Below are 15,179 nucleotides of genomic sequence, written 5' to 3' on the forward strand. Positions count from 1 at the left end.
AGGAAGACAGATTAGAGTTTTAATAGGGAGACACCTGCTTTGGGAGATAGTGAGTTCCCCGTCATGGGAGGTGTCCAAAGAGAGCCTGGTGGGGATGTATAGGGAATGCTTCCCTGCGTTAGGAGATGGATTAAGTAACCATAAGCTTCCTTTCAACTCTGAGTCTATTTAAAGCTCTCCTAGGCAGGCCAGGAAGAACATTTGTCTCACAGGTGGCAAGTTCATGTCAGGGCATTTGAGAGGTGGATCGGGTGACAGGGATCGTAGTCTTCCAGGTGGAAAATATCTTAGTGGCTGTATATTTAGGGACTCATATGGATTGGGAACATTCTTTTTGCTCTCATTGATGGACAGCTGTGCTGGGGATGAGAGGGCGGAACTTCCTGTCCTGGCCTGCCCTGAGGAAGACAAACAGGAAGTCCTGACTGGGCCGTGGGCAGGAAGGTCTAAACAAACTTCCAAGAAGCGCTTCAGCTGAAGTCAGGGAGGGAGCAGGCAGGGGTCTGCCGGGTAGAGGCCACTGACCTCCCTCCACTCAATCAGAGCTGCTCCACTTTTGTGTCCTTGCAGACCGAGTCTTCTTGTATGATTTTTGTGCGAAGAAAGGGTTCTAAGAAAATAAAAGTTAAGAAGTCACTCAGAGAGATTTTATCCATAAGAAACATGAAGTCAGCTCAAGGCCTGTGCTGCAGGTGGAGACACGGGATGGGGGATGTCACACACAGGGTCAGAGATGGGAAGCAGGCCCACAGGCCTTTGCCACGGAGGGAGGGAGGGAAGCAGCTGAGGTGCGCAGGGTCCTGCATCGGCTCCAGGACCAAGGCTGAGGGTACAGTCTCGGCACGCTTGCCTACTTACCCAGGGGTGGCCCCGTGTCTAACTAAAGGTGGTGTGAGGTCTCAGGTGACAGAGCCAGGGCCAGGGATGCTCCGATGACCACTCCCTGGGAGCACAGAAAGAGAGGGAGGGCACTGGTCTTGGACCGGATCTGACTGGAGAACCTGGAGCTCCCCCTGAGCTCCCAGCAGCCCCCTCCCTGGGTGAGCCTGGGAGCCAGGGCACTTTTGCTACAGAGCACTTGGCTTTCTCTCAGGGTGAGGGGTCTTGGCGATGTGACTCAAGGGTGCCACTCTCCTTATAGCAGCTTCAGGCAAGGGTTCTTTGGGGAGCAGGACCCACAGACATGGTCCCTTTCCACCTCAGGACAAAAATAGAGTGGGACCAGCAAGGCGATCAGGGTTGAATATTTTGGCCCAAGCAGGTGCTTCCCGGAGACAGAAGCAGGCTAATGCATTACAGTTGGAGGCTGTCTTCAGCTCCAGGACGTTTCCCTCCATAATATTAGTTTTCTGTCACCGTCACAGATCACGCATGTTTAGCAACAAGAAGCAACACACTTCATTCTATCGCAGTGTTTGTGGCTCAGGAATCTAGGCGTGGCCTAACTGGGTCCTTTGCTCTGGGGCTCACTGGGCTGCTACCCAGGTGTCGGCTGGCCTCCTTCTCCTGAGGAGGCTCGACTGGGGAAGATCCCACTTCCAAGTTCATTCGACTTATTGGCAAGGTTTGTTTCCTTGCACTGATATGACTGAGGCTTCTGGCTTTTTGCTGTCTTTGGGCTGGAAGCTGCCTTCAGGTACTAGGCCGTCAGCTCCCGCCTTGTGGGCTTCCTCAGTACGGCTGCTGACTTCACCCAGGCTGCAACGAGAGCTTCTTACCTCAAGGGGGACCCAGTCCCATTTTAAGTGGTTTCACCTGATTAAGTCAGAACACTGTCCTTTCAAATTAACTCAGAATCAACTGATCTGGGACCTTAGTTCCATCTGCAAAATCCCTTCGCCTTTACCATATGCCACTGGCTAGGATTAGTCACAGTTGCCACCCAGGCTCAAAGGGTGTGAACAGCAGGGGGTAGGAATCATGGAGGCCACCCTGGAGTGTGTCCCACACACCCCCTTTTGGAAACCCCAGGCTCCAGCGCCCTAATCCATGACCTTGCTTGCTGAGACCCATACTCTCCCCACCCTCACTCCCCGCCAACCTCACGCCCAACTCCAGCCCCGCTCTTCTCAGCTGGTAATCAGAGACTCAGCCTTCCATCTTACCCCAACACATCTTTCCTCCCTGCTGTCCAACAAGGCCGAAATGGTCAGATCAAAGAAGTAAGTCAGGCTACCCTGGTGGCGCAGTGGTTGAGAGTCCGCCTGCCGATGCAGGGGACGCGGGTTCGTGCCCCGGTCCGGGAGGATCCCACGTGCCGCGGAGCGGCTGTGGCCGCTGAGCCTGCGCGTCCGGAGCCTGTGCTCCGCAACGGGAGAGGCCACGACAGTGAGAGGCCCGTGTACCGCAAAAAAAAAAAAAAAAGAAGTAAGTCTCCCAAAGAGGACTCAATGCATTTTCTTTGTCTGGGGCTTCTGCCTTATCCCAAATAAGTGACCAGTGGTGGACGTTTTAGGGATTCGGGACTAATTTGTGGTAAAGATGGTTTATTGAGATGCTGGGAAGGTCACTCTTAATTACTCTGCTTAGATAACCACGCAGTTTGCTCCTTTATAGGGTTCTAGGGTCATGCCTCCCCCCTCTGCCACCCCAGTGGACAACTGGCCTAGTGAATCGCCTGGACTTTGTGTGCTTGTATCTGGCAAATGGGACGACTAGGGCGACCTGGTACCAAGGGAACTGTCCCGGTCTCCTCTAGAAAGTGTCGATAAGGATCACGGTAACTGAGCGCTTGCCATGTACCAGGCGTCGTACTTAGTACTCGCTCTGCAGCCCTCAGGGCAACGTTATGAGGTGGGCACTGTTATCGGCCCCATTCACAAGTGTGGGAACAGGGTCTCTGAGAGTCTGTCCCTTGCCCCAGCTTGCACAGTTGGTGAGTGACAGAAGTGGGATTGCACCCCCTGGAACGTCTGACTCCAGAGCCCATGCGACGGCCTCTCGAGAGCCTGAGTGTCCTGGGCACTGAGCATGCATGTGCACACCTCCCAGGGCATGGACCCCTGGGTCTCTCTGAGGCTCCCCCTGGACCCTGGGCGAGTTGGGGTGGGGACGGGGTGCAGGCCTGAGAGGCCTCCTTCAGCCCCTCTGAAGCCCCTCTGACATCAGTGCCGGGTGGTAACCGGAGAGACAAACCAACCTACGGCCACGGACTAAGGGCCGACAGAGCCCAGTCTGTAGTGCCTGCCAGGACAACAGAGCTCCGTGTCCCCATGTGTCATCACAGGAAGCAGGAGACCAGGCACCTGTGCAAAAGCAGCCTGGGACCCAGGGAGGGGCCCCCGGAAGGCAGAAAGAAGGGCCAGGAAGCAGGAGCCAGCCAGCCAGGCTGCTGGTGAGTGGCCGCAGGGCCAGGCCTCCCAGTTTAGGGCCAGAGGGAGTTCAGCTGACGGGCTCGGAACCAGACACTGGGTCTCTGCTCTGACCCACCTTCAGAGATCTGAGGGTGTCCAGGGCTGAGGGCGCCTGCCTGCTAGGTTGGCTGGGCTTTGTGGTTGCCTTTCTCCGTTTTGTTTTCTAGTCTGTTACCCTCTTAGTTAAATGCCAGGGTTGTGAGTGTAATGGCACACGATCCACCCTTGTGCCCTCGTTCAGATCACCTTTAAGGTGAAAGGCAAGCTCCCTCTGTCTCTGTCTCTGTCTCGCCTTTCCTCTCCCACACCCTCCTCTCTCTTTCCTTCTCTCTCATCGTCGCTCTTTCTCTTTTGATTCCTCCTGGTTTCTCTCATCCTCTAGCGAGTCATCAGTTCTAGGACTCGCACTGTTTCCGAAAAGACATCAGCGAACTGGGGGCTGTCTGGGACAGCCAGATAATAAAAATTGCATGTGGAGATACATGAATTGATTGGCGCCTGAATGAGTAAGCGAACTCAATTCACATTGATCGAACACGCGGGATGTGTCAGCCGCTGTGCTCAGGCCGGTGTGGGAGGGTATTGCAGGGAAGAGGAGTTGCCGGTGTGGGCCTGAAGGCTACAGAAGCCCAAGACGGATGGTAAGGAATCTCCGTAGGAGGGCGGGAAGAAAGGCCTGGACGAGGTACACTTGCTTCAACCCCAGTTGGGTTCCTGGAGAGAAAGGAGAGGCAGGTTGATTTTCAGTTTCCAAGGCATCTTCCCCAGCTGTCCTTCTTAGCACCCCTGCCCCCATCTTTGGTCCTCACAGTTTTCAGGGCATCTTCACCCTCTGGCCTTCTTAGCACCCCTCTCCATCTTTGGTCCCCACCAAAGGCTCACTGCTGCCTGCCGTCCCCTTCTGTTTCTGTCAGAAACAGCCAAGATCAAGTGCAGAGTTTCCAGACTACTTAGGGTACTGACACTTCTCAGAAAGTCCCACTCCCTCCCACTTCTGTTCCCCAGTGGAGGGAGAGGAACCCCAGGAAACCAAAGGAGGGAGAAATTACCCAAGACCTAGAGGAGGAGGGGTATTTGTGAACGGGAGGATGAGAGCTCTGGAAGATTCTTGCCTATCTTGGAGACCCCCTTTTTCTGTGACCTTCAGGATCTTAACCTCCAGCCTGACGTCAGAGGTCTGGTCTGGCCCCCATATCCTCAGCTTTGGGGACAGGTGGGGAGGGACACAGCAGCGAGCCAGGTCATCTGTGGCCAGGCCCTGGCCAGACAGGCCACAGGAGAGACGACATAAGGTGTCTGAGGTCACCCCATTTTTTCTGTCTGTCAAGTTGATTCATTGCTCAGCTCCTCAGCTGTAATTACAGGGAAACGCAAACCTAATCCCTACCAGGTTTTCTCAGGAGAGCTGATTTATAGGTTCATTACAATTTAATAGATGTATTAGAAGCTGAGTGGAAGCAGTGAGTAATCGGCTGAGTGAGGCCATCCTGTTACATTGGGAGACAGAAAAGAAGAATAAAAGCCATAAAACCAGGGGAGGAAGGGAGAGGGTTAGGATGTGAGGAGAGAGTCAGGCAGTGGAGAGAATCCAAGGAGAAGGAGAGACGGGCCTGGGCCGGGGAGAGAGGAAGACACAGATGGAATTTAGTGAACGGGGGGAGGAAGCTTTCGGGACCTACCTAGTCCAGCTCATCGCTGAACTTTTCTGAGTCACACTGTCTTCATCTGTCAAATAGGCACAATTACTACCTCCCTCACTAGGTGGCTCTGATGGCAAAATGAGACTGTGTATGTGAAATTGGGGAGCATGGGGCCTGCTGCATAGAAGGGGGTGCAGCGGGGAGTAGGGTAGAAGGAAGAGGGGGGAAATAGGAAAGTAGGAAGACAGAGAACAGAGAGAAAGGTTACAAGAAAGAAAACTTCGCAGAAATGGATTCCAGGGCTACCCACATAACTGCCATGGAAGAGAGTGCTACGTGACCCCAGCATCCATGCTCCCTTTCTCCCATAGGAACAAACTTTAAAAAAAAATTAATTAATTATTTATTTTTGGCTGCATTGGGTCTTTGTTGCTGCGCGTGGGCTTTCTCTAGTTGCGGCAAGCGGGGGCTCCTGTTCGTTGCTGTGCACAGGCTTCTCATTGGGTGGATTCTCTTGTTGTGGAGTACCAGCTCTAGGCATGCAGGCTTCAGTAGTTGCAGCACGCGGGCTCAGTAGCTGTGGCTCGTGGGCTCTAGAGCGCAGGCTCGGTAGTTGTGGCGCACGGGCTTAGCTGCTCCACGGCATGTGGGATCTTCCCTGACCAGGGATCGAACCCATGTCCTCTGCATTGGCAGGTGGCTTCTTAACCACTGCACCCCCAGGGAAATCCAGGAGTAAACTTTTAATTTTTCACCAGAGTAAAGTTTCCCAGCTTCCCTTGTAGTTAGGTGAGGCCATGAGACAAAATGGGGCCAATGGATGAAGTGGAAGGGATTGATGCAGGCCTAGGTGATGCCTTTAAAAGGAGCTGCAGGGCTTCCCTGGTGGCGCAGCGGTTGAGAGTCCGCCTGCCGATGCAGGGGACACGGGTTTGTGCCCCCGTCTGGGAAGATCCCACGTGCCGCGGAGCGGCTGGGCCCGTGAGCCAAGGCCGCTGAGCCTGTGCATCCGGAGCCTGTGCTCCTCAGCGGGAGAGGCCGCAACAGTGAGAGGCCCGCGTACAGCAAAAAAAAAAAAAAAAAAAAAAAAAGGAGCTGCGATGCTTCCTCTTTCCCTCTTCCCCTGGCTGGGGCACCGTTCTCAACCATGTGAACCAGGAAACACCCTCGCAGTGGCAGAGTGTCAAGATGGAAGGAACCTGGGTCCCTGACTCTGTGGACACCACATGAGCATAACCGGTCTTGATGACTTTGGGGAATTGAGCTACTTGACTGACGTGGAATTTTATAAAAGAGGGAAATAAACTAATATCTTGGTTGAGCTTCTTGGTGTTGCATCTTTTTAACATGCAGCTCAATCCTATTCTAGTTCAGTCCTGTCCAATCAAATTTTCTGCAATGAGGAAAATGTTCTCTAGTTGCATCATCCAATATGGTAGACAAGAGCCACAGGTGTACATTGAGCACTTGAAATGTGGCTAGTGCAGCTGAGGAACTGAAGTTTAAGTTTTGCTGAATTTTAATTAACTTTAGGTAGCCACAGGTAGCTACAGCTCCCATGTTGAGCCGCATGATAGCTGCTACGTGTCCCAGGCAGGCTCTAGGCTGCTCAGTCTCTCTGGAGACAACCCTTTTACCCTTTCAACTACTTCCCCACATAGAGAGGAGGTCCCCGGGGTAGGGTCCTCTCTGCCTCTGGTGGTTCTGAAGTTGGCCCACACTTCAGCGTGTCAGAGTCTAGGAGTGCATGGTTCTTAAGAGACTGCAAATCCGCCTGCTTTTAGATCAGAAAGCGCTTTGCTAGCCCTCCTGGTCTCTCTCTTAACAGCATTCCATATTTTTCTTAGTAATTGCAGCCTGACCAACTTTAGAAAACTGTAAAACTGTTTGCACAAGAAGTAGGACTTGGCAAGCTAAAGCTCCGGCTGAGTGTCTGCTGAGGACTCTTAAGGAGATGGCAGCCTCCCCACCAGGCCTTGCTCGTCACCTTAACGTGTTTTTCTCAGGTCATCAAGACTCTAAATTCAGTGTGATAATAATTCTTCCCTTGATCCTTAAATATAGTGCAGGGCAAGGAGCAATATTGTTTAACAGTAACTCTGGGTCCCAGATCCTTCTTCCCCTGGGGTGGAGATGCTATGTCCAAGCTCACCTTCCCACTTGGGGGGATACGTAACTTCTGCTAAGCTTCACCCTTCCCTGTGAGGGGTGACTTCCTATGAGCACTAGGTTTCCAAATTCTGTAAGCAGTTAGTGTCCAAATCTAGACAGCCTGGTCTGATATGGCCAAGGTTTCTACCATGCTTACCTATTAAATAAAAAAAAAGAATACCTACAAAGGGGAGCACCCCTCCACTAGAACAGGGACCCACACTGAGTCCAGTAGAACACTCTGGCTCCGGCATGGGAAGACGGGAGGGTGGGGGTCCCAGGCCTCCACTTCTCTGTTTGATCTTGGCCTTATAAACATTCATTTTCTCTCATTATGTTCCTCTGCAAACCTTATACCATTATGGCTTTGGGGGAGGCATAGGGAGGACAAATGTCACTTTAGGAAGGAAGATGAGAAGCTCCATCCACAGAGGAAGCAGGGAAGTGATCCCCCTGATCCCAAGACCTGAAATAATACTACTGTTCTAATTTGTGATCTAAATCCACATTCCTGGTCTTTCAGTGTGAGAAGGTTTGGGCATGAAAATTCCTATTCAACAAATGGATAAATGGAGGCACAGAGAGATGATTTTCTCTGACTGAGATCACACAGTTGGGTAGAAGTGCAGATGTGAAGAGAAGCCAGGTTGGGCTCTGTCTTTAAGACCACACTTCGCATGAGTGTGTTGTGTCTGGGAAAGGCAACCAGAAGATGTGTCAGTGGAAGTCAGCATGTGGATGGAAGTCCGAACACATGACTCGTGTAGATTGAGATCAGTGGCTTAGAAGGCTCATCACCAAGAAGCCCACTAACAACAGTCTTTGCAGTAGACTGTGGTCACTACAGCTATGTTTGTCTAGCATACATCCCCAGACGCCTGTTCTGGTTACAGTAGCACCTCTTTTTTGGGGGGTGCTTCTACCCACTCCTTGAGGTTTGATGGGGGCTGTCAATCACAGAATCCCGCTCATGACAAGCCTGGTCAAATTTAACATAGTATTCTGGCAAAAGTGATTGATCCAAAATGTGGACCAGTCAGAACCCCTTCTCTGTGGGAAAGAAAGAAGTCTCTTTCTGCTTGGTTTGATTGGGAAGATGTGAACCTAGTGTTCAGAGGCCATCTTCCTCACCACATGGGGAGAACCAGTGTACAAAATGAACAGAATGAAGCCACTACACAGAGAGGGAAGCAGAGTTGAGAGATGGAGAGAGAGAGAGAGAGAGAGAGAGAGAGAGAGGAATTGATTAGATGACTCATTGTTATAGTTTGAGCCCTTCTCTGGACTTCCCAGCCATGTGAGCCCATTGTATCAGTTGGGATTCAATCAGAGAAGTAGATCCAGCAGAATCACAGATGATTGACAGATAGATAAGGATACAGATATGGATTTATTACAAGGGATTGGTTTGCACCACTGTGGGGGTTGGCTAAGCAAATCTGAGGTCCAGGCAGATAGAGAGAGAAGATCACAAGCAAGCGGGAAGCCCCTGGTAAGAGTTGAAACTTGACGTTCACAGGTTTTGGTCACAAAGGAGGATCTAGAAGGAAGGGAAAGCAACTGCTGACCTAACAGTCTCTTGGAGTTGCTCCCTCAGAGAAGGCCTAAGCCTGCTTTTAAAAGCACTTCTAACTGATTAAGTCAGGCCCAGCCAGGACACTCATAGATTAACTTAAGGTTGACTGATTAGGGACTTCAATCACATATGCAGAATTGCTTCGCCACAACACCTAGATTAGTATTTGATTAAATGCCTCAGAGAAGGTGCACGTATGGTATAAAGTGGCCACCGCCTCCATCTGTCCTTCAGCTCTTGAGAGCAATTATCATCTGTAGCCCACGCTAAATGGAAACAAATTAGAAAGGGAATTCTGGGAACTGTAATTCAGCTTTGCCACATTCATACATCAAAAAGCCATTACATCCATAAATTCCTTTTTTCCCCTGTAAGCTAAATTGGAGTTGGGTTTTTCTATCACTTGGGGTGAAAAGGCTCCTGACTCAGTTGCCATTTATTGAGTATCTTGCACATATTTTCTCCCTTAATCCCGACACATACACAAATGAGATAAGTATTATTTACAGTTTTGGAAACTGAGGCTCAGAGAAGTTAAGAAATTGTTTAAATACAGGGAGCTCCAAATAAAGTCTGTCTTTCTACTGCCAAGGCTACGATGTAGTCTTTTCCAAAAGGAGCCATCCTGGTTGATATATGAATTCCTTGTACAGTTTGGAAGCTGAGTTAAGCAAAAAAAAATTTTTCAGCTAAAAAGAGGTTCAAAGCTGAGGTACTTTATTCAGCTGATGACAGAACAAGGCCAAACAACAGATTTTATCTTCATGACACAATGCATAGCCTAGATGTATTTGGCTGATGTAATCAACTGTTTGATTTGTTTCCTCTGCTGTATTTGTGTCTGATTTGGTGGGGGGGAGATTATTTTTGAAGGTTTCAACATTTTTGGAGACCTCTTACTACCTGAAGTAGCTTAGATCTTAAACTCACCTTCAAACATCAGTCATGGTCACAATGTCAAACAGATATAAACCCCTTGCAAGAAGGATTAAGAAAAAAGAGAAAGCACAAATGACCAATATCAGGACTGAAAGAGGAGACATCATTACAGATTTCACAGTCATTAAAAAGATAATAAAAGGATATTATGTATAATTTTATGCTAACAGATTCAACAATTTAGGCGAAATGGGACAAATTCCTTGAAAATGGACATAGTAGGTGAGACTTTTGAGCTGGGATTCCAGTGAGCTGAACCTCCTAACAGCCAAATCCAATAGGCACTTTTGGGGTCTTACTCGATCTTTCTATGGCATTTGACACGGCTGACCGCTCCTCCTTAAAAAACTTCCTCTTTGGCTCCCATGAAACACTCTTAGTGTTTCTCCTTTAAAATCTCCTTCTCCCTCCTCCTTTCTTTCTGCTTAGTTTCAGTAGCCTCTGGTGAGTTTCCTGGAAACTGTAGTCTTCTTATTCCACATTTGTGTTACTCCACAGGGCTTTAAGTATCATTTGTATGCTGATGGCTCCAAAATCTGCAGCCCAAATAGCTTTACTGAGACTCACTCACACTGACTAAATGACAGTCAAGACAGTTGGTTATATAATCAACAAGTGCCCACCACCCCTTGGCTGTCCTCAGTCCTTCAAACTCAACTTTTCCGCTTTGTCTGCTAATAATATCATTATTATTTGTTCATTTGGGAACTATCTCTTCCCTATTCCCCATCCATGGAGGTCAGGAAGAGTCCTCCCTCTCATGAGCCCTAATTTTACACCGTCAACTGAAGAACAAAAACAAACAAACACACAAAAAACCCCACCAAAAATGCACAACCTAAAAGTTGTTGGTTATGTTTTATTAGGGGACCTTACTGATGACTATAGCCTGGGAGATAACCTCTCAGATAGCTCTGAAGGACTCTTTTAAAGAGGTAAGGGAGGAGGAGCTGGGATGTATAGGAATTTTCGTTGAAAAACAAACATGTAGTCCAGCATCAAAAGATTACTGGTACTCACAAAAAACAGACATCTCAAGTTAATAATTTTCGTGCTTTTCTATGTCTGGGAAGATGCAAGAGTCTGGGCTCATTGAAATTATACCTTTGATGTGCATCTTAACTACCTAGGGCCAGCATCCTGTTTCCTTCCATCCGTCCTGAACTCCCCTCCGGGCGCACCATCAGGATGGCTGTGGTAAAGAATGGCTTGATGGAGGGCAACGTTCGTTGTTTACTGATATAACGGCAACATTTTGTTGTTGTTGTTGTCTACAACCCCCTCAAATCCAGCCTCCACACTGTTGACTGAGTGGTCCTTCCCCCAAACCGTATCTCATTAGGGTAGTTTTAAAACCAGGGCTCAAATTCTTTGACATGACTCCATTGAGAGGTATGGTGTCCTCCATTTGAATCTAAGCAGGTTTGTGACTGCTTCGACCAACAGAGCCCACAGAACTGACACTGTGTGACTTCTGAGGTTCGGGCAGAAGGTCCACACAGCTTCTACTGGTCCCGCGATGCCCCCTCTGGGGAAGTTTCTCCCAGAACCCAGCCACCACATTGTGAAAAGCCCGCGTCACGTGGAACGGCCATGTGTAAACGCTCTACGGAAAAGTCCCAGCTGAGCCAGCTGTCAAGTTATCCCAGTCAAGGTATCAGAGTCGAGAATCCTTTTGGAAGTGGACCCTCTAGTCACAGATGTTCCAGCTGTCACCGTTTGAGTCCTCTCAGCTCCAGACATAATAAAGCAAAGAAGACCTGTCTGAGTTGCGCTCTGTCCAATTTCCTGATTCACAGAATTCGTGATCATAACAAAATGCTGTGTCTGGGGGTAGTTTGTTACATAGTAATAGTGACTGGAATATTCAAGTCGTGCCACATGCCTGCTTAAAATGTTGCAGTGATTCCATATAATCCAAATTCCTTTGCCAGTCATTACTTGGTTCCTGCCCACCCCACCAGAGCCATCTTTAGCCCCTGCCCATCCCAGCCTTAGTCCTGCCACACTTGAATTCCGGAAATGTTCCTACTTTTCTAGGTTTCCATGCGTTCATACATGCTGTTGCTCTGCCTAGATGTCTTTCTCACATCCATTCTAGATATTAAGCAAATCATCTAGAAAACTGGAGGATGTAAATCCATTTCCTTCCCTGAAACCATTTTAGTGGCCCTAAAACCATTCAGGTGCTTTGCAAAAGAATGTTCAAAGAATGTTTACTTAACCTCTCTGTGCTCCAATTTTCCCATTGGTAAAGTGGGGTAATAAATAATACTTACTTCACAGAGTGTGGTAAGGATTAAATGAGTTAAAATATGTAAAGTGCTTAGTGCCCGGCAGAGTGCTTGGATAAATAAATGTTTGTTTAAAATAAAATAAATCTCCTGCAAGGAGTTAACTGCAGTCTTTGCTCAAATCTCATCCACTATCACCTTCTTTGGGAAACCTCCTGACGCCTCCCCTCTGTAGCTGGTTTCACAGATGGTTCCATGTTTTCTCAGCACCTTCAGCTCACCCAGCTACAGCATTCATCACCGTCTGTAATTTTGTCCCTTGTACTTGTTAGTATCTATCAGTTCATCTATTAGACTCTTGAAGTCAGGGGCTGGGTTTTACTCCTTTCCCTCTCCCCAGAATCCAAGTCATATTAGGTCTTCAATAAGTAAGTATTAAACTGAATATTGCTTTGATTTTACAATCACAGTCACTTAAGCCCATAAGAGGTTAAATGAGTTCTTTGAAGTCATACAGGTAATTAGCAGCCCAATAAAGACAAACATTTCGGTCCTGTTCACTTCTGACTGCCAGGCCTAACTAGTTACTATGTGTGTGCTCACCAGTATCACCACTACCCCCTGCTGACCATCTGCTTTTAAAATTATTTTATTCAGACACCCATAAAATGATACCCATGGTTCTTTTTAGCATCCTTCCTCGGAGTCCCTGGGCTGTTTGGGGATTATTCAATCACCATTTTTCCTGGAGAAAGAGGGTTACTGAAAAGGAAGGGGATTTATGCAGACAGTTTGCTGAACATCTGGATAATTCTGATGCCTTGAATCCCTCCCTAACATAAGAGGCGGCTGCTTTCGTTCACTTTTTCCAGGTGTGGAGGTGAAGGTGGCGTTATTCAGGAAATCTGATTAAATATGGGGCCTCCTGCTGCTGGCTTGGACACGGCCCGGCCACATCCTTCTGCTTCTACCAATTGCTGCATTATCAACACCAGACGGCGCTGTGTCTTCGCTGGCTTTTTAAACACCAGGTCCAGCTCACAAAAGCCTCAGGTTTCTCCCTGAACTGTTCAGGGGATGGTCCCCAACACCGCCACCCACCCACCCCGCCCAGTTCCGAGCAACAGGCTCATTTCTTTTAGCTTTTCGCATCTGTGTGTGTGTGTGTGTGCGTGCGTGTGTATGTAAGGAAGGGTCCCATTTAAACTAGTCTCATGGAGACCTGTTTGAAAAGCTGCGTCTCCTGCTTTCAGCTCGATTATCGATCCTAAAATCGCTTTTTCTCTGACTCGAGTCCATTTAAATCAGAACGAATTTAAAGCGTAGTAGGCACCAGGCGCGGCGCGTTCCTTGCCTCCATCTCCCTAGCGTTAAATGCATCCTCCGGAGTAAAGGACTCAACCTCGAAGCCTTTCCCCGCCGTGCCAGCCGAGCACACACGCCCAATTCGCGGTGTCCTTGGCTGAGGTTCCCGCGCGGTTCACCTGTCTGGGGAATGAGACATGTGTCCATTCCTCCCAATACCCGGACACCAGCCCCCTCTGCGTTCCTCTTCTACTTTCTTCCCTCCTCCCTGATTTGTAAGTGGTATTTTGGCGGGTGGGGGCAGCGGAGGGGAGGGCGGGGAAGGGGCCCCGCGGGGAGGGGCGTCGGAGCGCTGTCACAGAGTGTCACGCCGTCCTCCCCGCCCCTCCGCCGGGGGTGTGGGAGCGCAGCGGAGCGCGCGGCAGAGGGCCGGGCGCTTGGGGACGCGGGAGTGTGGGGCTCTGGGCGAGCCGCGCGGCACGCCGAGCACGCTGGACGCCTGAGCTCGGCGCGGAGCCCGGAGCCCGGAGCCCGGAGCCCGGAGCCCGGAGCCGGCCGCCACCCGCCTCCTGTGCACTGGGCGGCAGTCCCGGCCGCGGCAGCCCGGCTCCCGGGGAGCGCGCCCCGCCATGGAGCCTTCGCACAAAGACGCCGAGACGGCGGCAGCGGCGGCGGCGGTGGCTGCGGCGGCGGCAGCGGACCGGGGGACGTCCTCGTCCAGCGGGGTGGTGGTGCAGGTCCGCGAGAAGAAGGGCCCCCTGCGCGCCGCCATCCCCTACATGCCCTTCCCCGTGGCCGTCATCTGTCTCTTCCTCAACACTTTCGTGCCTGGACTGGGTAAGACGCGGCGGCCGCGACGCCTGCGCCCCGGGCACCGGCGCGGGTGGGGCGGCAGGGGAGGCGCCGGGGAGGGACCCTCGGGCGGCGCCCACGGGCGACATGTGCTGCGCCGGCGCTCCCGGCGCCCTCTGGCAGGTGGCAGAAGCGCCTGGAGTGGGCGCCCGGAGGGAGGCGCGGCGAAGGGCTCCTGACACACCTTTCACCTTCTCCGACCTGGGAGCCAGTTGATTCGGGCCCAAAGAGCCAGAAACTTTGCCGGGAATGTTGGATCCCGCGGGCGGCGGCCCGGGCGGCTCTCTCGGCCTCGGCTAGGTTCCCCTCCAGGCGCCGCCAAATCCTGTCTTTTCCCTCCGCCGCGCGCGCCCCCTTACGAGCTCCTCTCTCGGAGGGGCGCGGGCCCCCAGCTGGAGGAGCGTTGGGGCCGCGGGTGGGGGTTCCCAAGGCCCCGGGCGTTCGAGAAGTCGGCCGAGCTGGGGAAAAGCGGGGCGAGCCCGGATAGAAGGCTCCTCGCAGCCCCGCCTGCGTTCGCGCGGTGCTGGGCGTGTGTGGGCGAGAGCTCTTTAGCCAGAGTCCCCCACACCTCCTTTCCGAGTGCCCGCGATTCCGCCGGCAGCCCCGCAGGACGCCGAGGGGAAGGGGGATGATTTTGTTAGTTTAGATGCCTGTGGGTTTGAACCGCACTTGGCCAGAGGTGACCCCATAACTCCATCCCATCACTTCCGTTCCTGAGAAAGTGGAGAGAGCGTGGTTGTAATTCGGTGTCGGACTTTGGCTGCCTGCAGGGTGCTTGATGGCACCAGTGTCCCAAATTTTAAAACAGAGGCCCAACACAGAGATGGGAGTGCCGAAGAGGGCGTAAAGGGAGGAAATGCTAGGTTTTCTTGACCCTCCCTCTCCTAACCCCACCTCCAAATCTGTCTGCACGCCCTCCCCCCACTCCCAGCTTGCCAGCTTGGCACCGGCTGTTCTTCCGTGCTAAGAGCACCCCACCCCCCAATTCCGTGCGGGACTGGAGAGGCAGGCACCTCTGTGCCCAGGAGAAAGCTTGCCGCTGTAAGGCTCCAAGTTCCCAAGAACAGAGGTCAGCTAGAAGTGGTTTTCTGTTTTGCTTTGGCCTTTCTCACGGCCCCGCTCTCAGCCA

The 15,179-nt window shown here is 51.2% G+C and overlaps 1 protein-coding gene across 4 annotated transcripts in view; it reads left to right on the forward strand.

Moving 5' to 3' along the window:
* The first annotated feature begins 13,570 nt into the window (after positions 1-13,570).
* Positions 13,571-15,179, forward strand: part of STUM (stum, mechanosensory transduction mediator homolog) — a 69,698-nt gene continuing 68,089 nt past the window's right edge. Inside the window, exon 1 of one of the 4 annotated variants that reach the window (XM_067028623.1) lies at positions 13,571-14,035. In XM_067028623.1, the coding sequence (XP_066884724.1) occupies positions 13,828-14,035 (208 nt within the window). In that variant the 5' untranslated portion in view covers positions 13,571-13,827. The remainder of the gene's footprint in view (positions 14,036-15,179) is intronic. The other 3 variants (XM_067028632.1, XM_067028634.1, XM_059071807.2) reach the window with 3 other exon arrangements.

Source organism: Kogia breviceps, chromosome 1 (genome assembly GCF_026419965.1).
Source record: "Kogia breviceps isolate mKogBre1 chromosome 1, mKogBre1 haplotype 1, whole genome shotgun sequence".
Taxonomy (NCBI): Eukaryota; Metazoa; Chordata; class Mammalia; order Artiodactyla; family Physeteridae; genus Kogia; species Kogia breviceps.